The sequence below is a fragment of the Balaenoptera ricei genome, chromosome 2 (assembly GCF_028023285.1).
Source record: "Balaenoptera ricei isolate mBalRic1 chromosome 2, mBalRic1.hap2, whole genome shotgun sequence".
In the NCBI taxonomy this organism is placed as follows: domain Eukaryota; kingdom Metazoa; phylum Chordata; class Mammalia; order Artiodactyla; family Balaenopteridae; genus Balaenoptera; species Balaenoptera ricei.
Genome location: NC_082640.1, coordinates 64,576,865 through 64,603,885, shown reverse-complemented (window position 1 = coordinate 64,603,885; position 27,021 = coordinate 64,576,865). Strand labels below are relative to the sequence as shown.

At 50.9% G+C, this 27,021-nt stretch overlaps 1 protein-coding gene across 2 annotated transcripts; it reads right to left on the bottom strand.

The window, feature by feature from the left end:
- Positions 1-506: 506 nt before the first annotated feature.
- PKM (pyruvate kinase M1/2) lies at positions 507-26,572 on the bottom strand. 2 transcript variants are annotated; one of them, XM_059912813.1, is made up of 11 exons: positions 26,456-26,572; positions 14,986-15,167; positions 14,315-14,406; positions 11,302-11,433; positions 10,645-10,831; positions 9,635-9,905; positions 8,144-8,294; positions 7,699-7,851; positions 4,446-4,612; positions 1,969-2,150; positions 507-1,252 (listed from the first exon to the last, which is right to left on the bottom strand). In XM_059912813.1, the coding sequence occupies exons 2-11, from the start codon at positions 15,137-15,139 to the stop codon at positions 1,146-1,148; spliced, it is 1,596 nt and encodes a 531-aa protein (XP_059768796.1). In that variant the 5' UTR covers positions 15,140-15,167; positions 26,456-26,572; the 3' UTR covers positions 507-1,145. The 2 variants fall into 2 exon arrangements, with proteins under 2 accessions (XP_059768796.1, XP_059768794.1); XM_059912811.1 differs by lacking the exon at positions 4,446-4,612 and adding an exon at positions 3,898-4,064 and having other exon boundaries at positions 26,456-26,569.
- Positions 26,573-27,021: the final 449 nt, after the last annotated feature.

Here is a 27,021-nt window from a genome sequence, read left to right as displayed (position 1 = left end):
TCTCCCCCTCCCTTGACCCTGCTTTATCAATGGAGGGAGGGCACTGGAAAACGGAAGGGGCACAAAGGGAGCCCAGGGTTCCACAAATATTCTAGAAACTGGGAGCAGAACTTGGTCTCATACTTATATCAAGGGCCTCTACTGCAGGAAGACCTAAGCGGGAGGGGCAGGACAAGGGCCACTTCACTCCTGGTTTACCCATGAGCAGGAGGGAGGGGGCCTTGTTGCTGCCTTCTCCAATTTTTGGTCCAAATAAGCTGTTAAAATTTCCCCAGCTGCAGGAGCTTTTAGACCCCAGGGTGCTGAAAAGGGTAACCTATATTCTCAAGACAGTCAGCCACTGCTTCCCCAGCACCTCTGCACCCCAGGGGACAGGACGGCAAGTGGCCTGAGTTGTTACACAGGAGTACTCACCAGGAGCCACAGGGCTCTTGCCATTTTCACCCTACTCGGAGGGCAGGGTTCAACCACCCACCCCCCCCCCATCAGAAAAGAGAGGAAACAGGTGCTTCAGCTGTTGTTTATTGACATACAGGTAGGCTCTATAGCAACAGGCCTGGAGGCGGCTGCAGTAGTGGGGGAAATGGAAGGTGGAGGGTGGAGTGTTTGTCTGCAGCAACAGTCGAGTGGAGTGAAGGAACAGAAGTGCACAACAAGGTGGGAGTGAGGGAGGCTGAGGGGGCTGGAGAAGCAAGCAAGGGCCAGGGCCAGAGTCTGCTTAAACTGGAACCTCTGCCCCATGCCCTAAGGCCCCTACTCTTAGCCGGCTATCTCCTGATCCCACGCCAGGGCTGGGAGTTCTCTGGGTATCCATTTTCTACAGGAACTGAATCGAGTACACAAAGGAAGAGAAGCAGGAGCTGTTGCCCTCTGTGTGAAGCTCTGGGGCCTCCAGTCCTGCCTGCACCACTCCTCCGTCCCTTGCTTGGATGGGGCCACATGATGGGTGGCCCAGCTCTGAACTACCCCACCCAAGCAGGGTCTTAAAAACAGCCGTGTTTCACAGAGGCGTTAATCTTCTTCCCTGGCGTCCCAGCCCAGTGCCACACCACAGCCCCAAGTGAGCACTACAAGCATTGCTGGCCTAATGGATGGGATGGGGAAGGGGAATGGGACAGGGGCTGAAGGAGGGGCTCCGGGGCCCATCACGGCACAGGAACTACACGCATGGTGTTGGTGAAGCCAGAACCAGGGCGCCACCCGGTCAGCACAATGACCACATCTCCCTTCTTGAAGAAGCCTCGGGCCTTGCCTGGAGGAAGAGAAGAGGGGCTGGTGAGTGAAGAATCAAGCCAAGAAGGTATGCACCTGGGAGACTGCCCCACAGTCGGAGGAAGCTAAGCAGGGCTGACGGGCCTTTACTTCCTTACACCACAAGGTGGCGCCAGCCTCACAGCCCAGGCAAAGGGGATGAGGGAAGCCTTGATACATCTGTATGGCTCAGATGGCAGAGTTGGCAGGGACCTTTGGACATCATTCATTTTCTACTCTAGAGGGTGGACAGCCCAGCCCAGGGTCACAGCTAGCTGCTTCCTCTCATCACATGATATCCTACTCTTATACTGGGACAAAGGCCATATGAATACATAATTTGTACGTGTGCTGGCTCCAAGTGTAGGAGCTCTGGCTAATTTTATGAAAAACCTCAATAATGAGCAGATGCCAAAGAATGGACAACCCCGATTATCCAGGGTTTGGATAATCTGCTTTGGATCCCAGACTGGAAGAGAGTGAGGAGAGAACCTGGGGTGCTCAGCCCCACAACTCAAAGGCCCCTCTTCCCTCCTGGGCTCGGCCCAGGACTCCAGCGAATGGGATGAAGGATTCAGAGAACATTCCCTGTGAGGACAGCTAGGGCTCTTGCACCCAAAGGCCAACATGTTCCCCTTTCTATAGGGTCTCAGAGAGACCAGTGCTCAGGCACCTTCTCCACCCCTCCACCTCTAGCCCTTGCTCCCAGCCACGCACCAACATTCATGGCCAAGTTCACCCGGAGGTCCACGTCCTCAGCCCAGGCCTCCTGCACTGGGTCCTTACACACCACAGGGAAGACGCCACGGTACAGGTGGGCCTGGCGAGCTGTCTGGTGATTCCGGGTCACAGCAATGATGGGAGCCCGGGGGCGATATCTGGACACCTGATGTGCAGACCTGAGACAGGGGACAAGCAGACAAGACTGTTAAACAGTGTCCCAGGAAGCTCCTCAGGGCCTTCAGCAGCAACTCACCCTCTAATCCAACTCCCTATGCCAGCCTGAGGCTCTCTGGCCATTTCAACATCTGCTCCCAAGACTGGGGCGGCTCATCATCCTGTATCTTCCACAGCACATAATTCTTCTTCATAGCTATGCTACCCATCTGGCCTACCCACCTCCCAACAGGCCAGGGCCCCAGGATCATGCTGACCCAGCAAGATCAGTTTCCCCCACTTACCCCACACGGCCCGTACTTGGCAGCAGCTACAAGCCAAGCAACATGGGAATAGCACCTGACTCTTGACATTTGCAAGAAAACAGGAGCAGAGCCCACCAGTCCCCCTTGGAATCTACAACGCAAGTCTTCCCTATTGCTGTGCCCTCTCCTGACTCCACGTGACCCCCCGGGTCCCTGAAACAGTCCCAGCAACTGCGCTGTAGAGCCCCACAGTCAAACCTGAGTATCTAAGTGAGGCTTAGAAATATAGGTGCTACCCAGGAGGCAAGACCAGGGGATGGGAGTGTCAGTGGGGGAGGCTCTGCCTGTGAAGGCTCCTCTGGAGGGGAGGGGACCCCTGTAGAGCCCCAGCACCAGGTGCTTCCTCCAGCACTGCCACTGTACACGTGTGGCTGCAGATGTGCCTCGGGAGGTGGAGGGGCCTGCAGGGGGAACTGGGGCCTGGAAGGCAAGCTATGAGGACACTCAACAGGTGTCAGGGAAACTTAAGCCATGTCACAGCAGAGGGCGCCCTGCGTTAAGGCCTGGCCTCCATACAAGGCTTTCAGAGGGCAGCAAGTGCTGAAGTCAGGACTCGCTGAGAGTGAAATCCCAGAAGCCTGGAGCTAAAAATAGCCAAGTAGCAAAGGCTGGACTTTTTCACAAAGGTCATCCCAAATGGTGGGAGCTTTTCATCCTGAGCCCTCTGCTGAGGGAATCTGCACACGTCGTGTGTCCTGGTCCTAAAGGCAGTCCCACCTGCTGCTGCTTGGCGTGTGGGGGGCTGCCTGTCTGCTCCTCTCCACCCGCCTCCTCGAGGAAACCCTAGCTGCCCTGCGGAGGAGGAGCACACCCCGGACCCAGGGAGGGAAGGATGACAGCCCGGTGATCTGGAAGGGACCCCGAGCCTGAGGCCAAGCAGAGGCCTTAGCCTGGCTGCACGGCCCAAGTGCCAGCAACACACCATGGTGACCTTCCCTGGGCGGCACCCACTTCTCTTTGGGACTCAGAGACTGACGGGTCGGGTGCACCAACCAAATAGCATGTCAGCAAACAGTGCTAATTTTCCACACTGAACTTTTTAAAGAGCACACAGCAACTAGAATAAGCAAAACTGGTTATCCTTTACTTTTTGAGAAAAACAGCTTTCAAACATCAACCATTTGTCATCAGTCTATCTGTCTATGTAATGAAGTCTCTAGTTCACTGTGAGGGTATAAACTTGCTTTGGACCCAAATGGTCTGACACGCCTACAAGTGCTGCCTGGGATCCTGTCCTCCAGGCCCAGGGCAGGGGCTCTGCTCGCTCCCAGAGCCTGGCCAGGGGGCCAGGGGAGCTCCGTCCCTGCAGGGTCCCGGGCACAGGCTGAGGGGTCTTACCTTCGCTTGGTGCCACCTGAGCACCGTTTAGTGCACTGCTCCCAGGACCCCCAAGGAAAGGTGCCGCCGAGCTGGGCGTTCCCAGGGAGCCGCTGCCACCTCCTACCTGCCAGACTTGGTGAGGACGATTATGGCCCCACTGCAGCACTTGAAGGACGCCTCCACGGCACCCACGGCGGCGGCTTCGGTGGGGTCACTGGTAATGGGCGACAGGCGGCGGAGCTCCTCAAATAATTGCAAATGGTAGATGGCAGCCTCTGCCTCACGGGCAATCTAGGGAGGGGCAACATCGTTCCAGAGGGACGAGAGGGGGACAGAGCTTTGTCAGAGCCGTGCCACACGGGAGAGGGAGGGGAACAGTCGCACAGACAGCTGGTGAGAAGCGTGTCCCTGGGAGCAGAGGCCAAGAAGAGCCCAGTCGCTGGAGGTTCTGAGCTAAGCGAGATCCAGACTCGCAGGAACCAGCCCTTCACCAGGCGCCTGTGACGTCGCTATGCCTGCTGAGCTGAGGGACCCTGCGGCCCTGGCCTGCCCTGACTCCCTGGCTGGCTTCCTGCAGGTGAGAGGAGAGGTGCTGAGTGCGGGCCCCAGGCGCAGGGCTGGGCCCTGGCTGTCTTCTAGAGCGGCTGGAGTTACCTGCCCTCGGGGCCCTACCTGCCAGACTCCGTCAGAACTATCAAAGCTGCCGCTAAACACTTATAAGAAGCCTCCACGCTGCCCATGGCCATGGCTTCCATGAGGTCTGTGGAGTGACGTGAGGCTCGCGCAAGTTCTTCAAACAGCTTGAGGTGGAACATGGCTGCCTCAGCCTCACGAGCTATCTGTAAGGTTTAGGGGGAGGGGAGGCAAGGAAGAGGGGAAGGTACCTTAGGTTAATTGGCTAAGTCTGTCCTCAGGCAGATGCAAAGAGGCAGGGTGATGAAAGCCCGCTTAGGGATGTGTGCAGGACTTCAAACATCAACTGCTACTGCTTCCCCTCCAACCGAGGGGAAACGGATTCTTCCGTTCTGGAAGGATCTATTGATTTTGGAAGGACTTTCTGATTGGCGGTGGAGGTGGAGGGAGACAATATGGTGGCAGGCTCTAGTGCCTGGGCATGGAAACATGCAGAGGCTGGGCCCCCGGGGCTCTGGGGCCTACACAGCTCCCTGGCAGGACTTGACCACGCTGCCTCATGACACAGCTCACAGGAGGGAACAGGCCTCCCTCCTCACATGGCTGTCTGGTGGTTACTACCAGGCTTCATGCCTGGCCTCCACGCACACGTGGAGTGCTTGCTTGGCTTCAGACACAGGGACGCTACCAGCCTGTCCAACGGCATGCCGTGCAAGCACACTGAGCAGTGCTGGAAAACTGAGGTCAGGCAAAGCCAAGGTCACGCGGCTTGACCGCGTTTCTAAGCAGGCAGGTGGAAAATTGGCGAGTTTTGAGGTCAGGCAGAACAGCCATGTGAAGAGACAGGTGCCTGTGGAAACACGCAGGTAAGTTTAACAAGACATTTGATTAAGTCAAATGATTAAAACACCCATGAGAAAGCCACTGAGTTATTTACAGACCACCTGCTCAGATAACACCAAGAATTAGGAAGAAAATTTAAGCTTTAGAGGGTTATAATGCAATTACCAGCATCTTAGAGAATGATGGGTGAGGGAAGAATCAGTAATGCCACCTCATTAATTTGACAGGATAAGAAGATGAGTGGCAGAATTTGCTAGGTTAAAGGTTTTCTTCCTGCAAGAATGGAATGCATGCAGCCCAAAAGGACAGGAAACGTGAACAGGAAAGAGAACCATACCTGGTACTGCCTAGCCCTTAGTTAAGGGACATCAACTGCATCAGTGAGATAAAGGAGAAAGCAGTGGACAGGTAAGAGGGGACGCTGTTGGCCAGTGTTAACTGGTGACATGGACAGGAGAGGCCTGTACCACCTGGCCCAGACCCCATAACTTATCTCCTGAGCAGTGCCATGCAATCCCAGTCTTGCAGTTCTAAGTGTCTGTCTGTTCAAAGGAAAGACTGGGGTATGGAAAAACAGACGTGTGTTCAGAGCCCAGAGTCTGGTTCTTAGACTGTGACCCCAGTACAGGCCCCACATGGATACCTGTCTTGATCTCTTGCTAGACGAAGTACCATGTTGCAGGAGAGAACGCTGGCTTCGGAGTCAGCAGATCTGGGTCCAAACTCAAGCCCTATTACCATGTACCCTCATCTATAAAATGGGGTGACATCTATCTCACTGAGGTTATGGAGATTACGTCAATCTACACAAGGACTTAACAGACATTTAATAATAGTAGTGAAATTTAACGCTAAGGCTATAATTAAACATATCCCATCTAATTCATTTAATAAGGCCTTGAGAGGTTAAATTTGATAGAGACATGAAAGTCCCTACAGTCTATGTGGTTTCATAGTTCCATAAATCAGGTCAAGGTCACTCTCGCATCTCAGAGGCCATGGGGCCACACAACTAAGCAAGGCAGTTATAGAGAAAGGATGATGTGTGGAGACCCATAAACATAATGGCAGCCACTCTAGAGGGGAGAGGTTCAAGGTCCACTGTCCCCCAGGAGAGAGGAAGCACTCACCACTGGGGCAGTTGTGAGAATGACCATGAGCCCAGAGTGCATGAGCATCTGTGACAGCAATCATGTCACACACGGAGGGTGGCATATCAGCCAGGAAACACAGCTGTCCCAGGGACAGGGATTGGTCTCTACCAATTTCATTATGGGCAAATCCACCCAGGGTGCCAAGGACAGACCAGAAGACATCTGTAGTCAAGATGTCTTGTTTCATCCCTGAAAAAGTATTTAATATAACTCTCATGTCTTCTCTGGAAGCCATCTAAGCCTAATAATCACATAGAAAATGAAGGAGGAAAGGACGATTATCTAGTCCAGATGTTCTTTTTGGGGGACTGTTTTAAATTTCGGGGAATGCAGGGGAGGGGCTGTCACACAAAGGGCTTGGGGTCCTTTGTTGGCTGGAAAGCGAATAGGAAGGTTAAAGAAACACCGTTTCAGGGTAGGAGGCAAGTTCACTGAGCTATACATTATCAACAGCGACCTAGGACTGCTGTGAAAGTTCATTTGCAACACTCGTTTTCCCAGGCCTGACGACCCATCCCTGTGTTAACTCTTCAGTAAGCTCTAGAGCAGGAGCAGCCACGCTGTGGGACACGGCAGAGCGGGAGACCCTGGAAAAGCTAGCTCCCACAGGAGAAAGAGTGGCCTCCAGGGCTCCTCCAGACGCTCTCACCCCAGGGCCAGGCGGGATCAGCCAGCCTTGAACCTGTTTCTATTTGTGGGCCTGTCACCCATCACTTAAACCCCACTTTTTAGTCTAGGGCGAGTGCAACAGCTCAGCAAAGCAGGCGCTGCTGCAGGCACCATGCAAGGCCAGCCTGCAGCCAAGTCAGTGCAGGCCACAGCCTGCAGTGCGGGCCCAGAGGCCCCCGTCAGGGAGGCACCTGGCTGGGGACAGGTGGGGAATCAAATTGGAAGCCAAACAGGACAGCTGGGAGCAGGAGCCCTTGGCCTTTTCCAGAACAGGGCAGAGGTACTCAGGTCCTCTAGGCTGTCCAGAGGAAGAGGTACACATATCCCAGTACTTGAGCCAAGGGAAGGATTCACAATCCTGCAGACAGGAGTGAACTGTGCTACAGCTGATGAAGGAGGCCGCCTCCAGAACAGAAGGAGCTAGGAGACTGGTGTGGGCAGGAAGGCAGAACAGAAAAAAAAAACAAGACACCTCCACGCCCCCAGCACACACCTCCTCACTCTGCTTGTGACTTGGAGGGTAATAAAAGATCGTGGGCGCAGAAGCCTAAAAGGTGTCGCTCTGTGCCAGAGCTCGCCTCCATCCCAGCCCCAGCCAGGGCGATGGGCAGGCCCCGAGAACTCACCAGGTGTTGCATGCGCACAGCTTCCAGCGGGTAGTCCCCTTTGGCCGTCTCTCCAGACAGCATGATGCAGTCGGCTCCGTCCAAGACTGCATTGGCCACGTCACTGCCCTCAGCCCGGGTGGGGCGAGGCTTCTTGATCATGCTCTCCAGCATCTGGGAGGGGACGGGGTATTCGTGAGACGTGGCCTGGGCTGTCTTCAGAGACAAACTGACCCCCTGGATCGTGTGTATATGCAGAGTACAGCTTTGTGTAGGTGCATGGGGGCAGGGGAGGGGTGGTGGGGTAGGGGGAGAGGGTGTGTGTGTGTGTGTGTGTGTGTGTGTGTGTGTGTGTCTGTCTGTCTGTCTGTCTGTCTGTGACATGGGGCAGGGGGGTCCATGGGAAGAGACCGGGTAGCCTCCAAATTTCCTGTGCAAGGATGCAAACTCGGGAAGAGGCACATACCTGCGTGGCACAGATGACAGGCTTCCCAGCTCGGTTGCACCGCCCAATCATCATCTTCTGAGCAAGAAAGACCTTCTCTGCAGGAATCTCAATGCCTAGATCACCACGCGCCACCATGATCCCATCACTGGCTTCCAGGATCTCATCAAACCTGACATGGAAGTTGGAAAGAGAGAGAGGTTATATGGAACAGGGGCCACAAGTAAGGTGACACAAAGGAAGTTCTCCTGGGATTCTCTGACTTAGCCGTCCTTGCACCAGGACAACTACCCACGACGTCATCATGGATGCATGGAGGTGGGGGGGTGTTCCAGCTACTTCAGTCCCCCAAAGGGGGCCAACAGTTCTGCTAGTTGGGCTTCTTTGGCACCAGTATGGACACATCACTGGGGGAAAGGGGAGGGGACGAGGTCTCCTCCAAAGTCCTATGGGCTCATTTCCTCTCCATCTGCATCTTATGAGGCCCCTCTTAAGGTGTCTCTTTACCATCTTCATTCCAGTCGGCACTTCCAAGGAAGAAAGGGAACCCAAGGCGGCTGACTGCTCCTGACACAAAGGTCCATGGCCTCTCCCAGCCAAGGACACTTGAGGGCTGCTCCTTCAGGGGGCCCCCTCCAACTTGCTGAAGGCATGAGAATATGGCTTTGCCTGGCCTGGAGCCAAGGTCAGCAAACACCCATGGCTTATCAGGATGGCAGAGGGAGGACCCCAAATTTCCCGGAACAAAGGACATCGACACAAAGCTAAGGATGGAAAGGTCACAACAGGATGACTGCTCCTCCCACTCTTCCCAAGCTCACACCTAATCCCCACAAGTAGGTGTGGGGTGTCAGCAGCGCTGGGTTCTAGTAGGGAACCAAAGAGGAACAGATGTCACCCAGCTGGCCTTACTCATACGGCCCTACCTGGTGAGCACTAGGGAGGTGGTGGACCTGCGCTGGGACAATGTGGACCTGGAGGAGGACGGCATGCTTTCCCCTCAGAAGCAGATACCATGCCAGAGCTGGCCTGATCACCAAGCCGGCTGCTTTCTACGGCAAGACAAGGAGGCCACATGCTTCCGTGTCAACACCAGGCCCTGAGCTTCCACAGGGCTCCCAAGGGAGGGAGTCCCTTCCTGAGAGCCTGCTGTCTCTTCCCCCTTGGTAGTCCCCAATTCCAGCAAACACAGGCAGTGTCAGGAGTGCAGCACAATGGCTCCTGAGCCTGGGAGCAGTGACCCTGTCCTCTCCAATGCTGGTCCCTGGGCTTGTGGAACAACGTCAAGAGGCTGGCACCCCAATCACCTGGGAAGCTTTTTTTTTTTTTTTTTTCCTTGAAATACCAATGCCTTCCACTCCCCCTCGTAGGATATTCTGATTCAGTGGGTCTGAGATAAGCCTGAGAGTCTCATTCTGATGGGCAGGTAGCCAAGTATTCACAGGATATATCGTGCTCTTCAGAGAGCTGGGCTGGGGCTGAAGGAGGCAAGGGACAGTCGGGTGGACTTACCTCCGAACTCCCTCGTGATTCTCAATTTTGCTGATTATCTTGATGTTCTTTCCTTTCTCTCCCAGGACCTTCCTGACTTCATGGACATCAGATGCCTTGCGGATGAAAGACGCGAACACCATATCCACATCCTGCTCTACCCCAAACTTCAGATCCTGGATGTCCTTTTCTGAGACGGCAGGCAGGTCCACAGCAGCCCCGGGTAGGTTCACACCCTTCTTGCTGCCCAAGGAGCCACCATTCTCCACCTCCGTCACCAGGAAGTCATGACCTGTGTGAAATGGAGTAGGTACGAGAGGCAGAGCCACAGGGGCAAAAGTGTCCTCACCAGGAAGCAGGCTCTCCCCAGTACAGAGAACTGGGAAATAGCACATGGTGGGTGCTGGAGCCACACTGCCAGGGTTCACATCCCAACTCCACTAACTGTGTAACCGTGGGCAAGTCAATTAACCGCTCTGTGCCTCAGGTAAAAAGGGATAATAATATCTACTCATAAGGTGGTTTTAAAATTCAAACAAATTATCATGTAAGATGCTCAGAATAGTGCCTGGCACTTAAATGTTAGCTCTCATTCCCAGGCACACTGGAGTCCTCTACGTATCCTACTGAGGGGACGGAGGAGGGAAGCAGAAAGCCTAAAGTAGTGAGGATGAGTAAAATAGAAATCTTGGGAATTCTCTGGCGGTCCAGTGGTTAGGACTCCACGCTTTCACGGCAGACAGCTCAAGTTCGATCCCTGGTTGGGGAACTAAGATCCCACAAGCTGCACCGCAAAGCCAAAAAAACAAGAAAGAAAAAAAAGAAACCTTCTCATCTCCTCCCCAAGAGTACAATTAAGTTGGAGTGAAATCTGTTTTTGAGGCTAGGAGTTTATTATAAAAGGAATTTCTGAGAATATAGAGAGAGACTCAGTCTCGCTGCCAGCCAAATAAGCTAGCTATCTTCTGCCAGAGAAACTTAGAGACGGGAGCTGGTTTTAGACAATTAGAGCCTGACTCCCGCGTACATACCTTTCTGCTTCACCTGCAGAGAAATAAGGCCGTCATCCACGTAGATCTTGCTGCCCACATCCACCACCTTGCAGATGTTCTTGTAGTCCAGCCACAGGGTGTTCTCGTCACACTTTTCCATGTAGGCGTTATCCAGGGTGATCTTGAGTGCAGCTCCCTTCTTCAGCTCCACCTCGGCGGTGCCGCTCTGCAGACAAGACAGTAAACCACAAGTCCAAAGAAGCCGGGCCCTCCTAGCGGGAGAAGACAAGCTCTTTCCTCCAGGGAACAAGGAGCAAATCTCAGCTGCAAATAACAATAAAGCCTTTTCCTTTGGAAAGAAATAATCAGACTGTCCAACTTAGTATACTTCAAGGAAATAACCCAAGAGAAACCTAGAATGTTTTAGTTATACTATTTAATGATAGGGGAAAAGAGACAAAGAAATTGCTCCCCCAAGTTAGAGAGACTTGGAAGTAGGTTTGGAGTGTAAAAGAGGTTCCTTTCTGGTATTGTTTCTTAGTGAAGTAGATCAGATCAAGACTTCTTACAGTGATGGATAAAACTCTCATTTATAGACCTAAACTCTGAGAAACGTGGCTTCCGGCCGGGACAGACTGCTGAGGATGTCTCTGGGGTCCCCTGCGCCTTCCTCCAGCTTCTCCCCAGGATACTCACGCCCTTGATGAGCCCGGTTCGGATCTCAGGTCCTTTAGTGTCCAGGGCCACAGCCACTGGCCGGTAGAGAATGGGGTCGGAAGCAAAGCTTTCCGTGGCTTCACGCACGTTCTTGATGGTCTCTTTGTGGTACTGGGGGAAAGGAGGGGAGATGATAAGCGTCCTCCCACACACTAGGATCTAGGACCGGCACTGAAGCTGATCACTCGGGAAAGAGCTGTGGGTGTTCTAGAACTCCGCCTCCAGCATATACCCTCACACTGCCCACTCCCCGAGCATCCTCTACCGGCTTACGTCAACCTCCTTGGCCTCTACCCACTTGTACCACAGCCCTCACCCACTCTTAAGGGCAAATCTTAGGAACTTTGGAATATTTACGTTTTGGTGGCAAGACATGTCAACATAAAAGAGATTTGTCTCCTTTTTCCCCCTCTAGGATTCATCAAATACCCTCAGGAAATAAAGCAGACGACTGGGGTAAAAAACCTAGGACTTGTATCAGGATAATACTGATCTGGCCATCTATGTCAGACTGATAGATTTGGTAATTCTGAGCTTTTCCTCTACTGATTACAACTGCAATTCAAACTCAGTTATTTACTTAAGCTAACAGTGGCCCAAGCTAAATAACTCACTGCTAAGGTCATGCAGGCCTGGTTCTGACAATCACTTCCTGCAGTCTGATTAGAAACGAAAGTGGAACAGGGAGAGGTGGGAATACACCTTTCTCTGAACTAACTGACCTTTGCCATTTCTCACTTGCAACAAATCCTGGTTTCAATCTCGTCTCTGAAGCCCTTTCTCTCTTTCCATTTGCCATTCCTGTTTGACTAAAAAGGGGCTCAGAGCCAAGATGTCAAAAGATCTTCGTGCTATCAATATGGCATTGCTAGTAACAGAGGCTCCCAACTCAGCACTTTGTGGGCCTCGTCCTTCAACCACCTCTGTCCAGGAGAGCAGCACCTGAGAACAGGAGGTGGGAAGGGAGGGGTAACGCGTTCCAACTGTCAGCGCTGTCCTTGTGCAAGGTTCTAAGTGTATGTTCCTTAAAAGGCGGTATTTTCTGGCCGACATGGCATTATAGAACCACACATTCAGTAAGAACACATCTTGCCCACGAGAACTGCCAAAAGTGGGGGCTAGAGACACTGTGGCAAAGCTGTCAAAAGATCAGATGCAACAACAACAAAACCAAAAGATCAGATGCAGACGTGTGGATGTGGATGTCCCTCTGTCAGCGTGAGGGAGAAAAAGCAATTCCAACGCTCTGCTTAGAAGAGTATTTAAAATTGTCAAGAGCTGGAAAAGCATGTCCCAGCTGCTCATCAAACTAAGACTGTTTACATTATATAATTAACATTAGAACAATTTCAGATCAGTTTCCAAAACCCTGATCCAGGGGACCACACAATTTTATCCTGGTCAAAAACCTCAAATTAAACCCACAAGAGGGGCTTGGGTGTTTTGTTTTGTTTTGTTTTTTAATCCCAACTCTAATCTGGGAAGACGAGTTAAAGCACAGATAATGTCCAAATGCCTCCTGTAGTTTAAAAAAACCAAAATCTCTGAGCCAGCCCCGCTCCGGCAGGGGCAGATACCACTCGCCCTTGCCATTTCAGAGCTGTGGGGTATTATTTTACTGGATGGAAGAGGCCATAAAGCCTAGTTAAAGGTCAACTTCTTAAAATCTATTTCTGCTACTCCCCCTGCACACAGGAGACCCTGGCACAGGCCAGCAGTAGGGATCAGTTGTGAACTGACCTTCAGTGATGCCTGTAGTTCTCTCTTCGGACTAAGCTAACACTTGCAGGAATGCCTAGTGACTCCTGCCGAGGACGCCCTGCCTGTGGAAAATTACAGAATGCCATCCATGGATGTCTTAACCTGCCCAGGGTGCCTGCTGAGCACAGTTCCTCTAAACTTGGTCAGGCCCCCGTGACATTTGGAGGTCGGACACCTGCCAGGCCATAGACTGTTTATGGAACATGGGTTAGAAAACCTATAATGAAGATTCTCATGTTTCCAGAAAGGAGGAATTCACCTCTTAGACTGCACTTCCTGAGGCTTTATTTTTAGCTGAAGCTGAACACCAACTTCCAAATGCCAGAGGGCAACCCCTCACCTCCTGACCTTACAGGGTAGCATTTTCTTTATCCTGAACAGGAAATACAGAGGTCAAGAGGAGGGAAAGTTTGCCTCACCCATTCCTCCTCTCTTAATACCAGGATGAAATCCCATGGCCTGTGGTTGAACCTGAAGGTTAGGCACTGTCCCTCAGGCAGGTCCCACACTCCTCAAGATGAGTCTGTTCTGATCTTGGGAACAGAAGCACGAACGGAGCACTTCCCAATAGCTGCCACCTGGTCCCTGGGTAAGGTCCAATGGGTCAGGTCAGCTCATCAACAGCCCCAGCACTAAGACACTCCTACAAGACTGTTGGGGAAGTATGCTGACTTTATTTTAATGTACCAAAACCCCCAGGAAGGGACAGGCTGGGAACACAATGCTGATCAAGTAGGGTATTATATGCCAGATAGTGTTAGTGCATTAGACCCAGTCTTCACTTGCAATAATGAAAACCCTTCTCCTGGACCTGCCCAGTTTATCTTGCGTCTAAACTAGGCCAGAATAACCTGCAGGGTAACTTACTGGTTCGTCACTGCAGTTATGAGCTGTTACAGAAACCCTGGGGCAGGAGTGTCAAGCTCCATGGCTTAGAGGAGTTTCCAGGAGAATCCTGCACACTTTCCTCAGTGAGGGCTAATGGAGCACAGGTGCTGGGGAGAACCAGGGCCAATTACAAAGGAGGTCTTCTCTGCTTGAGGAGACCTGGCCACTTGAGATGGCAGGAGACGGGGAAAAGAAAGTAGGGATGGGCTGGTGAAGACAATCTTCCCATTGGCTGTAAAACCCACACTTTCTTGCTCAGTCCACCGTGGCTAAATGAACACGACATCCCCACCCCGTTTCCTACAAGCTGCCCCAGTGGCCAATCTATCCAGCCGAGGCGCACCTCATGAGTTCCATGAGAAAAGTTCAAACGAGCCACATTCATTCCAGACTTAATCATCTCCTTCAGCGTCTCCACTGATCGGGAAGCTGGGCCTAGTAAAAAAAAAAAAAAAAAAAAGTTTTAAAGTGATTAAGTGTTAATTATCCAAAGGAGGAATAACACTTTAAGTTTGCTTCAATTTAAAGAACTCTTGATAATTTTTTCCCCCAAATAACTCAAAATTCTTTCAAAAGCATACACATGACTATTACTGTGCTGGCCCACTTTCTTGATTTAGAAGGACACATCCCCCATTTCCTTCAAATTCTACAGGCTCCATCTAATGAGGAAAGCCTAGATAAGTCTTGGCCAGCCCTCTATGCTCTCCCTGAAACCCAGCCAGATGTCCAACTACAGAATTCTGGTTGTACAGAGCATGTCAAAAAGATCCTTCCTAGGTCTCTGAGATGCTCTGCTAAGGAAGATACCCTCTAAATTTTACCTTTAGCAGAACGCATAAAGCATAAGAATTCTTTATTGCAAACTCCTCTGACCAGTTCTCATAAGAATCTCTGGAGCATCTTGCTCAGCACCCAGGTCTGCCACATTTATTTAGTCCTTTCAGGAGAGGAAAGGTCACTGTCTCAGGAAGCCCATGTTTCGGGGGGAGGGGGCACCCCCCCCCCACTCACCAATGGTGCAGATGATGCCGGTGTTCCGGGCCGTGATGGGCGGCGAGTCAATGTCCAGGCGGCACATGTGCTCCAGGAATGTGTCAGCCATGGCCGCGTGCAGCTGCTGGGTCTGAATGAAGGCAGTCCCGGCATCACTATGGGGCTTCGACATGGCTTCTGAGGTCTTGGGTCCAGGGGAGCTGGAGAGAGAGTGATCAGTTTGAGAAGCCTGAGGCGGCTATAATATACAGCTTGGCACAGGAAGCTGTTTCCTGCTTACACATTAACTCAGCAAGCACCCTTCGTTCAGAAGCCACAGGGAGCCCCGCCACGCTCTGGCTGTGTGGGTGCTCCTCAAGTCAGGCCACGGGCTCACGTTATTGTGAGCAAGTGGAAAAGACCTCAAAGAACAAGTCAAAACCACATACCCAACACATATACGGCCCAGGCATCCACTGTAAGGCGTGTAGGCACGCCTCCCTTACACTGGGCTAGTATCTACCTCAACAGCTTCCCTGCTAATCCTATAAAAATAACATCATTTTACAAGCACTGAAGGAGCTTCCTCAAAAGGAAGTTGCAACCAATCTTCCAGGGATATAAAAACTCACCCCTAGTTTAGTACCTCGGTGAATCTAGATTTTTGTATGAAAAGCTGTCTCAAAGCTACAAACAGGGGCTTCCCTGGTGGCGCAGTGGTTGAGAGTCTGCCTGCCAATGCGGGGGACACGGGTTCGTGTCCTGGTCTGGGAGGATCCCACATGCCGCGGAGCAACTGGGCCCGTGAGCCACAACTACTGAGCCTGTGCGTCTGGAGCCTGTGCTCCGCAACAGGAGAGGCCGCGATGGTGAGAGGCCCGCGCACCGCGATGAAGAGTGGCCCCCACTTGCCGCAGCTAGGGAGGGCCCTCGCACAGAAGCGAAGACCCAACACAGCAATCAATCAATCAATCAATCAATCAATAAATAAGCTACAAACATCTGCTGTGGGAAGGGGCACCCACACTGCCTCTTAACAATCCCCACCCAAACCCAAAGTGACTTTCCTGGTCATAGAGACAACCACTATCCAGGCAGTCCTCCTAGTTCTGGAGTTCTAGGTTTTCACTAACCCACAGGACCACGTAAGTCCATTACTCAATTCATCCTAGGCTAGAGAGTTGGTCCCAACCCACTGACAAGCAATAAAAACCAGTCCCTGCACAGGAAGCAAAGTTCAACCAGAACCCTGAATGCAAAATCTTTCATCCCAGGAATCTGTACCTAAAAACTACATATGGTACTTTTGGTCAGAAGGACTTTAGGACGTGCAAAGCAATTTGCATCAAACCAAGGATAACCATAACGGTACTAGTCTGGTTCTAAAATTATTACAATTACATTAATAGGAGAGTTGCACCATGAAGAAATTATTAACGCTTGTCAAATCCTTCCAGCTGATCTTCTAATGCACCACCCAATTCCCTTTCTAAGTCTGACAAGTACACCACTCGCAGTGACAAAGACCATCTGTTCCAGGTAATTAATCAGCCCAGGTCACAATCCTGACCAGGGGCACAACTGCCCCCGACCTTTGCTTTTCTTCATTACTGACTTTACAACTAAACTCACTCAGCCGGTTAGTTAGCTGATTACAGACAGAGACTTGAGAAGCTTCCAGGCAGTGTTTCAAGAACCATCAGGGAAGGATGTGAGCCAGAAGCTTGACAGGCCTCATCAGAATGCCATTCCTTTCCTCAAGTTTTCAGACCAAGGCTTACTCCTTCTCAAATCCTTCACCTAAGTGCTTCAGCCCAGGCTCAGGAACAAGCCCTTCTTTCGCCCTGTCCCACCACCTCCTAAATCTCAGGGCTCCAAATCAAGGCACCCCATACATGTAACCCTTACTCTGTCTCCTCCTCCGTCCCCGACTCTGTGGCCTCTCTGGGTGGCTCGAACAAGGCATGCATCTAAACCCATCTCTGCCATCCTCGAGAAGTCCAGAAAAGCCCAAGAAGCTTTGCGACCAGTTGTGAGTGAATTTCCTGTAAGCTATTGAAAACTGCTGGCTGCAAGTCCCCAGCTACAGAAACTAAATCTTTAAAAACGAGAAAATAAGACACCAGCTAACTATTCCACATGGCACATATACTGTTCCTTTCAGTATGTATTTCCTAACTCCCTACAACATACCGGGTACCAAAATGAAAACAACATCCTCTCCTCCGTGACCTCTTTGGTTTTATATCCCTTAGCACCAAGTACTTGGGGGTATTCCAGTTGTTTACTGAATGATGTTTCAGAGTATCTTAATGCCTCTTTGTCAAAATCAAAGTTATACCTATACGTCCCTTTCCCCACCAAATCCGAGGAACTTTTGAATTCCTGACAGCATGGCCTGGGCAGCCGGGGTCCCTTTACCTGCACTCACGGTTGAAGTAGGGTGTATATAGCTCCAGAGCACCTGGGCTTAGGTGAGTCTGGCTGTTAAGGGAACAAGAGATGGTGCCCGGTGGCACACCAAGGCAACTGGAACACACAGGCCTTGCTGTGGCCTCCAGGCGAAGGGAGTCATCCAGTCCAAGGACTGTACTGTGATCTCAACGAGTGGGTTGAAGTAACTAACCCGACTCTTCTTAAAAATCATCAGTTGGATCTTCTCTAGACCTGAGACATTAGGGTCTCTTTGCAAAGACGCAGCTGGGGCCACTGATTATTGTGTCACACCTTGTGTTCTCCGGCCTTGGGCTTCCGGTGACATAATGCTCTTTTTTTGGCTCAGGGTGGCTCCTTGGTCCCACTTGCAAAGACTGCTCGGAGCTGAGAAAGGCTTGCCCTGCAGAACTGTACAAGGATTAAGGTAAAAGCTGAGTGCACCTAAAGCTCTTTGGGGTAATGGAAAAAGTACCTTAAGAAAGTACCTTAAGTACTATCCAGGTAGTAGTAGGTAGTGGCTGTTCCTAGAGATTCAGCTATGTTATAAATGAAAACACAGAAGCCACCCAAGAAAATACCAAGAAACTGATAACAGAAAATTCGCAGGTAAGACCGTTCTTAATGGCTCCTTTGCGATGCTTTATCCCCTCCCCTAACACCCCAAAGATTGCCTTCCTTTAAAGTCTCTTTAAACCTTGGTTTACTAACATTTCACTATTCTATACAAGAACCTGGTCCCTCTCCCTTTTCTTTGGGGGGGGGCGGGAAGGGGCAATAAATTAAACATACATAACAGGACTGTAAGGATATCTAACAAAATATTATCAACATGTTATCTGGGTGGTAGGATTACAGCAAATTGCAAATTTCTTTCTTCTCCTTACTAAAAAATTTACTGATACTAAACACTTTCATAATAAGAAAAATTACAAATGTACCTCTTCTGAACATGATATATTTAAAAGCATCCTGGTAAAAGTGTTGGAATTAAAACAAATGTGAAGCTCCCCGTTCCATTATTCAACTGCTGCTCTAGGCAATTCAGGAATATTCTAAACACAGCAGAGGTGGGATAATGCATCTTAGGCCCTAGATCACAAATGCACTGCAGGATAGTTTCACTGACCTAAGAAGGTCAACCTTGGGAATTCCCTGGTGGTCCAGTGATTACGACTTGGCACTTTCACTGTTGGGGCCTGGGTTCAATCCCTGGTTGGGGAACTAAGATCCTGCAAGCCACATAGCACAGCCAAAAAGAAAAAGTCAACCTTGATCTATTCAGAATCTCAAAGTGCAAAAAAAAAAAAGTTAATATGGTCCATAGGACAATTCTGTGCCAAAAAACCTGTTAGTCACATGCCCAAATCCAACAAAATTCTTTTCCTGTTTAGTCTGTCCTCAAGCATCAGAGCAAAATCTTTGTGACAAGGATATTCTGGTACAGAAGGGCTGCCTCAAGGACAGGAGATGCTATTAGCAGATAACAATTATACTGGGCTCAAACACTAACCCTATTTCACCATCTCAAATTAAATCTGAGGTCTGCAAGCTCTGATCTTTTGCTTACCCAGATTACTAGGTACAAGTGAAATTTTGTTTGAGTGCATTTGCACACCAGCAATCCAAAAAAGCTGGCTTGTCAGCAAGTCCATCCATATTCCTACAAGATCTCACCACGTCCTTAAAGCCCTCTACCAAACTAGGGATTTCATGTCTCATGCCCAGGTCACCAACTGGTTTTCTATCCCCTCAGGCTCTGCCCCGGAGCCTTCCTTGCAGGGAGGGTTAGGGCTCTCCTGCCCAATGAGCCTCTTCTCCGGAGCACAAGCTGCCCATCCTACCTAAAACACACTCTGGACTCTCCCCCAGCCCCTGGACAGCAGCCTCAGCGGCGGTTTCTCAGGCCGGGCCTCTGGGAAGAGCTGCCCTCCCGCAGGCTGGCTGTCTGCACAGTGCCCGCCAGGAGACGTGGCCAGCTCATGCCAGTCTGACTCACTACAGCATCCTCCTCTGCGGGAGGCACAGACATGCAGAGGCAACCTCCAGCCAGCCAAGGAAGCCCAGCGTAGCCACTGATGGCGGCAAATGCTGTGCCCAGGTATGGGAGCCTTTATTCTTGAGCCTGAGCTCCTGCTGTAGGACCTTCCTCAGAGCCATTTCTCCTCTCTGAGAAATGAGACACCATCAGAGGCCTTAGTGTGCCGAAAGGACGGAGCAGGCACGGTCACAGCTCAGCTCCAGGGGCCCCTACTCCCACCTTGCCTTTCTCAAGTGGCTCCTGGCTCTTTAAAGCTATAGTTTTGTTTATGCCAGACACAATTCTTTGGTCACTCTTCAGAAACCACAGGGTGAAAATCATAAAAGAAAAAATACCCAACACCACTTAGTGTCCGTACTGTTGGCAAGTTGTTCTGGGAAAGAATCACGCTTCACTCCACCAATTCTAGCTTTCACAAAAGCCCACATCATTCTGCCCTAGTAAACCAGCCTGGCCTATGAGCCCGCATCTGCATAAAATCTTTAACCAGCCAGGGCTCCCTGCGCCAATTTTTGCTCTGATGCCAATCTCACCATACAGACTAACTCAATAATGATGGCACCTAGTACCTATGATTGTGTTTCTCGCTCTGACATCAATTTGCTACCTACACCTCTCAAGTCTCCAAGCCAGCATGAAGGTCTGATTCCCAAATCTTCAGAACACCAACATCCATTAGAAAGTTTGCATCACAACGTGTTGGACAAGGCATTCAGGCCAGCCTGTTCTCTAGGAGCTCTGTTCCTAGATGATGGAGCAGAAAAATGTAATTCCCAAGACTGGCCCTAATCTGACTACGGTAGCAACAAGATCAAAATGGGTGCTGGACCAGCCACGGAACCTAATAAGGTCTGAAGTGAACGGCTGTTCATCCTCATATACAGTTAGAGTAATGACAACAGTCTATTTGCATATGGAGTGGGGCGAGGACAAGCAGTTTTTAGCTAAGAGATGGGAGTTATATCAAGTCCATTCTACCCTCAGCAGGCCCCATAACAGAAAGCAAAGTCTGGTGTCACCAGGTTACACAAAGCAAAATGAACCCACCTGTAGGTTCAAGTAAAATTCCCTTCTCTTTTATTCAGGGCTAGAACTAAGTGACAAACATTATAAGCAGGAGCCCAAGGTCCTATTTCAAATCTGAGTGTGCAATAGGGCACAAAAGCTGATACTAAATGAGCCTACTCCCAAAAGGACCACTCAACTCCAGGGCAGGAAGTCCCGACAGAGAAACCTCTACCATCTCAGATGCCGAGGATTTGATAGCAGATGCTCGGAGAAGAGAACTGGTTCAGTCTGAAGGAGGAAGTTTAGATGAACCTTTTGCTGCGCTGTGGTCCTTACTAGGCTTAAGATTATGAGGCAATGCTTCAGGGCATGATATTTACACTCTGGAAGCAGCAAGGAACCTGGGACACTCATTTAGGGCCTTTGCAAGTCAGGTACAACACCAGGATGGGTGGTGGCCTCAGCAAAGGGAGGCACTGGCCCAGCATTTAAAGGAGGAGCTGCCCTGCATCGCAGCTGCAGGGAGAAGAAGGGGGGAATGAAAGGAGGAAGGGCAGTGCCAGCTCTCCCAGAGCGCTGACCTAGTTAGTATACCTGGTCTTCCTGCAGTAACCATCATAGGTTTGCTTCTGTTTTGTTTTGTTTTGAACTAAAGAAAGAAATATTAACATCTGTATTTCTACCACCCAGAACTGACCATTAATATTTATCCAGGGAATTCCCTGGCAGTCCAGTGGTTAGCACTCTGCACTTTCACTGCCGAGGGCCTGGGTTCAACCCCTAGTGGGGGAACTAAGATCCCGCAAGCTGTGCAGTGCGGCCAAACAAGCTGTGAAGTGCGGCCAAAAGTTAAAAAAAAAAAATCCAGATTTTCTTTAGACTTAAAAAAAAAATTTATCATTATATACAGGTCATTTTCCCTCCATTCCCAGGTCCCTCCAACCCTTCCACATCCCATCATGAACTTTGATAGCCAACCAGTGTCATGAATTCTGTATCCTTCTAGTTCGTTTAAGGGTGTCTGTATCCATACTGAACCCTATGATATTGCTGTCTTGTAAAGTACCCTAAGTAATATACTGTAAGGCATCATCAAACAACTTGCTTTTCCAGCACATTTAAGATCTATCCAGTTGGTACACAGATCTAGTTAATTCATTTGAACTGCTATACTAGTCCGGTGCATGACTAGACCATTTATTTATGTATTCCCTTACTGGCTGGTCATTTCCCCATTAAACCCAATTTTTCCTCATTAATCAATACTATAACAACTCTCCTAGTACATGTCTCCTTGTGCAGGTGTGAGCTTCTATATCCAGAGATCAATTCCTGGGCCACAGGGTATGTTTATTTCCTATTTTACTAAATAGTGCTGAATTGCTCTCCAAAGTGGTTATATCCACTTACAATCAACCAGTAAAGTGATTTCTTGCCTTCCCACACCTTTTGCAACACTTGATACTGTCAGACTCTTAAAATGTTTGCCCATCTGATGGGTAACATGTGTTAATCTGCTCTCTAATGTAATAACAAAAGAGGGATATCAGGTGTCAGGATAGTTTTGTCTACCAAGTCTTTATTTCCCGGGCTCAACTAGATCAAAACTCCAGCACTCCTCCAAAATGTGTACAGCTTTGTCTCATATACCATGACTGACTCAGCTGAGTAATTATTTTGCACTCATCACCTGAAATAGGGGTGATACCAGTTGTCTAAGGTTAAATAAATGTTATCCGTTGGTTGATTAAATGTTTGGAAGGGCTGGGACTCCTTTCAGAGAATTTCTTTGTTTTTTTTTTGAACTGCATCAGCTGAGCTGGTCCATACTCTGAAATGCTATGACCAGCAACCTCTCTGCCCTATCATATCTGGTCTTGGCATCTCCCCCACTAAAGCCCTTATCTGACCTCCAAACACAGCTTGCTGGCGTCAGGAAAGAGAGGCTTACAGTTCCCCAGGAGTTTTGCCTATAGAAAGAACTGGGGGGAGGTGAGTCGCAGAGGCCACCAGAAGTACTGCAGGCTGGCTCTCCCTCCTACGTGCAGACCAGCACAAACCAATGAAGGAAAAACGGCTGCAAGGGCGGGGCTGCACCACTTGGTGGCCCTGCCAACCTCCCCCTCGTAAGCTGAGCAGTAATAGCAGGAGGCCAAAAGGTAGAGCAGAGGCTGCCTGACCACCCACCCTGGCTCACCTTCCCCAAACAGCTTCTTTAACAAAGCCCCAAATAATCAGCCTATTCATTTATCTAGTCTAAGGCTGGCTTGTGGTTAAAGAAGGAAAAAAAAAAAAAAGGAAGTTCCCAGAAGTATGGTAGTATTACGAATGGTCTTCACTGGGAATTCCCTGGCGGTCCAGGGACTCGGCAGTGAACATGCTGAGGGCGCAAAGCCCCACACCCACCCCTACAAAAAAAAAAAAAAAAAAAAAAAGAATGGTCTTCATTTCGTTCTATTCCTATCTGTATCAGAATTGATGCTTAAAGTGATGACTCAAGGTCCTGTAAGACCGTTCACGAAATAAATCACATATTTCACAAGATCTGCAACAAGGCTGCAAGAAAACTCTGCTCCCATGGACAACTCAGTCTTGCGGTGTACCAGTTAACTGGGGTTTGACTGTGGATATTTTGAATGATTCAGAAATAAAGAATGTCAAATGAGTCATTTCCCCCTACCTTCACCTCAGTCTTAGCTCTTATCCAAAGTAACACACCCTGGCGTGCCTTCATAAAAGCTGAGGAAAAATAAAAACCCCTGTAGTGCAAGTTTGTAATCAAGAGTTGCATTTTTTTTCTACCTTCCTGCTCTCAACCATTTCCTTATTTCTTCCACTGCCTCAACATTAATAAACAGCTTTAAGAAATAAAATGGCTTTTCCTGTGACCCCACATTAATGTCACAATACTCAAAGCACAGAAGCACCTCCCGTAAGGTGCTAGCTCTGTCTGGAGTAACAGCTACCAAACTTGCCAAATCACTGGGGCTGCAATTCTTAAAGACCCAATAATGCTCTTGGCTAAACTGTGAATTCAACACTAAAATTATTTACTTCTAATGCAGTGCTTAAAGCGAGAGCAGCTGCCCTAGACAGAAGACTAATGTCCATATATTTAGGCTCAAGTCCAGTAACTCAGAAATGAGTTCAAGGACATTCTTTAAGTCATCGTTATTCATGTCCACTACAACCCGTATTCCCAAAATGGCAACCATGCCCACTGCACAAGGCTCAGGAATATAGGTGTGCAGACTATCACCTGGGCATGAGGCTCTGCCATGCTGCACCTAAGCGCAGTACAGAGAGCCTGGGGACTTCCATCAACCATTTGTCACTTAGTTGAGACGCTTTTAACTGGGGGAAATGCATGCTTCATTATTTGACTCACTGAAAGGGGAGAGGGGACCTTTTAAGCCGGCGAAGACCACAATGCAGTTTCCCCACTCACCCAATGAAGAGAGTTCTCTTAAAAGCAGATAAATTCAAATGTTGAGTCATCTTCCCCAAAGCCTCCCCCACCTACACACACAGACCTGGTGATGGGTTACATACTCTTCCCCTCAGAACAGCCCACTGCATTCCCAACAGCATCCTCAGGCAACCTGAGGGCGAATTATTTGCTAACAATGCTGCAGTCCTGACCTAGGCCCTCCTCTCTACCCCAGGGAGTGGCCACACCCTCATTACGGCCAACAAGGAGCTACTGGCCTTTGCCTCTAATCCTAACCTCACACTTACCAGCTGGCTGAGCAAATCCCAGAACCCCACCTGGAGTGGGTGGGAATGGAACAGGTGAAGATTTCAGTCTTGGGGTTCCAAGTTTGTTTCTACTCTTGTAGCCAAACACCAAAGGCTGCAAATCATCCCCCTCCTGCCTTCCTCTGTCTAGAGGACCAAAGAGCCCCTGTGGCAAGTGGAGAGTTGAAGAGTAACATTATTAGTTACTCTGTAAACACTGTACCAGGATCCCAGAGGGGACTGGTTTCCAGGAGACGTCTGCTATTTAGAGAGCCTGATTCCCAAAGATTAACTATGAGTATGTGTTTGGGGATGGCAGACAGAAGAGGAGCCCTTGCGCTCAATTACGGTTTAAGTAATTGCACTCAGTGACCAAAAGAATACATTTGGAGGCATCTCACCTGAGATTAGACACTGCACTGAGTATTCAACATATATTCATGTAGGTGTGTATATATCGACCAATCCTTTCAACAATCAAGAGGAAAAATGTTACAAGTTACACATGGGAAACTGAGGTCCAGAGGCTGAACTCCCACCATTACTCATATCAGTATGTTAATGAGTTAAACCTGATCTATAAAAAGCCTGTTTCCAACTTCCCAATGCCTATGTCAATCATGCCCGGACCTCAACTATCAGGCTGATTTGTGCAGAGGAGGATCAGTGTCAGGGGCTTCAAGGACACAGATAAGAAGCCAAGGGATGCCTTTCCACTACTGGGTCTTTAAATAACCTTCAGACTGGAAGGTGCTTTCCTGCTTCTTCAAACCCAGTGTGAGGCCTCCTCCCCTCAACCCCCAGCAGGAAGTGTGTACCTTCCTCACAGCACTTACCACTGATAACTTTCATGTTCTTTCCCTGATTAGACGGTGAGTTCCGTGGGCCATAACCCTTGTAGCCATCCTGGTGTCCACGCCGCTCCCCAAAACAGCTCTTTACACATGAGTTTTTATTGAGTGAATGCACGCACGTGGCACCAAGCTCGACGTATTCTACTCTCCCCATAACCTGCTCCCACCCCAACCCGTGGCCTCTGCGCTCTACAATCGGGCGCATCTGTTAAGTAACGTGAAGCAGAGGCGGGGAGGCAGGTGAGTGTCTCGAACGCAAGGAGGCCTCTGAGCAGCATGCGGAGGCTTGTCGGGCCAGAGATGGTGCTTGGCCCGTAACGGGCCCGAAGGTCAGTGGTCCTCGATCGCGCGGGGCGGGGCGCGGCAGGACGGGTCCCGGTCCGCTACGTGCAGCCCCGCCTTGGCGGGATGGAGCCCAGTAACCTCCTAGGAGCAAGAGCAGCCCTGCGGCCGCCCCATCGTATTCGAGGCGGCACAAAACAGGAACGCGCCACAGGGCAGCCATCCTTTCTTCCTCTGCAGCGGGGAAGACCAAGAGTTACGTAACCCTCTAGCTGCGCCCCGGGCCGCCGCTGCATCTCCCGGCCGCACGCGAGCCAGCCCGCCCATCCGCAGACCACTGCACTTCGGGCGGTGAGGCCGGGACGCGGGCCCGGGGCTGCAGGAGAGCCCGAGACTGGGGAACTCTGATGGAGAAGGGGACAGGACTGAGATGGGAGACCGAGGGGCGGGGGCGGGAGAGCAGGCGGACGTGACCAGAACAGAGGGGGAGGGGCGAGGACGCGGGTGGCGAGAAGGAGGCTGCAAAGAAGAGGGGTGCGGAGGAGCGAACGTGACCAGAGAGGAGGGGGAGGGGCGGGAGCCAGGGCATGGATGGGGGTAGGTACGAGGAGGGGACAGAATCCGAATGGAGGAGGGACGCGGGAGAGGAGCTAAAGAAGTTTCAAGGAGAGGTTACAAAGAAAGCATCAGAATGAGAGGGACACGGACAGGATGAAGACGAGAAGCGAGTATTAAGGGTGAAGGGGAGGAGGCGAGCGTGGGAGCAGAGTGGGGAGGGGGGAGGGAGACTGAGGGAGGAAAGGATCAAATTAGGAGAGAATAAGGGGAGGAAGACGAGGATGGGACCAAACAGAAGAGGGAGGTAAAGGGAGGGGAGGATGGGACCAGAATGGGGGTGGAGGAAGGTCAGGGATTGGGGAAAGAAAGGGGCTGGCTGACCCATCTGCCTTCGGAAGAAGCAGGAGCTGGGGGCTCTGAAGAGGAGGCCCTAGGCGCGAGCAGCCTTTCTCGTCTCTTCAGACCCCAACCGGGTGAATCCAAGATGCCACGGATCCTGCGCCACACTGAGTGCGCAGGCGGGCCAGGATTCCGCACTGGCAGGGGGGACGGAGCCCCGGTGGGGACGGATGGCCCAGTCTCTCCCCAAGCTCACCTCCGACGTCGTCCGGCTCGGGATGCGCTGCTACAGCAGAGAGGTCCGAAGACTCGCAACGCGTTGCTCCAGTGCGGGGATCAGCTACCTCAGCCTCAAGGTTATGCCAGCTAAAGGGCCGCCGCAATCCCTCCGCCGCCCCGCCCCCCACCCAATCCTGGCTCCCAGCTCTCGGGGCCCCGCCCCTCTGCGTCCTCGCCGGGCACAGTCACCTTCAGTAGGAGTGCTGCGGGGGCGGAACGGGCGGGCAGGTTGCCCTTTGGAGGAGGACTACATTCCGTGGCGGAAGGACACGTTACATAAAAATCGCAGCAGTGACGTCCACAGCGCCCAATGGGGAAGCTGCGAGGCAGCAGGACCCGCCCTCGGAGCTCCGGGGACCTCCCCCCCCAGCCCCCGCGGCGCCCGGGCCACCTGTTGCCGCCAATTTGGAAAGCTGGACCAGGGCTCTTCTCTTGACCCTTGGCCCAGGCCGCCCCAGCTGAGCTGCCCTGGCCTACCCAGATGATGCCTAGATTTATGGGTCCCCAGGCAGCATTCCCCCAGCCCTGCCCTGCGACTCCCCG

Excerpts from the sequence above, each read along its gene's own strand:
- PKM (XM_059912813.1), bottom strand. The coding sequence starts at position 15,139 with ATGTCGAAGCCCCATAGTGATGCCGGGACTGCCTTCATTCAGACCCAG. Across the intron at positions 11,434-14,314 it reads TTTCTCATGGAACTCATGAG|TACCACAAAGAGACCATCAA; the intron begins GTGCGCCTCGGC and ends CCTTTCCCCCAG. Across the intron at positions 1,253-1,968 it reads GAACTTGGCCATGAATGTTG|GCAAGGCCCGAGGCTTCTTC; the intron begins GTGCGTGGCTGG and ends CTCTTCCTCCAG.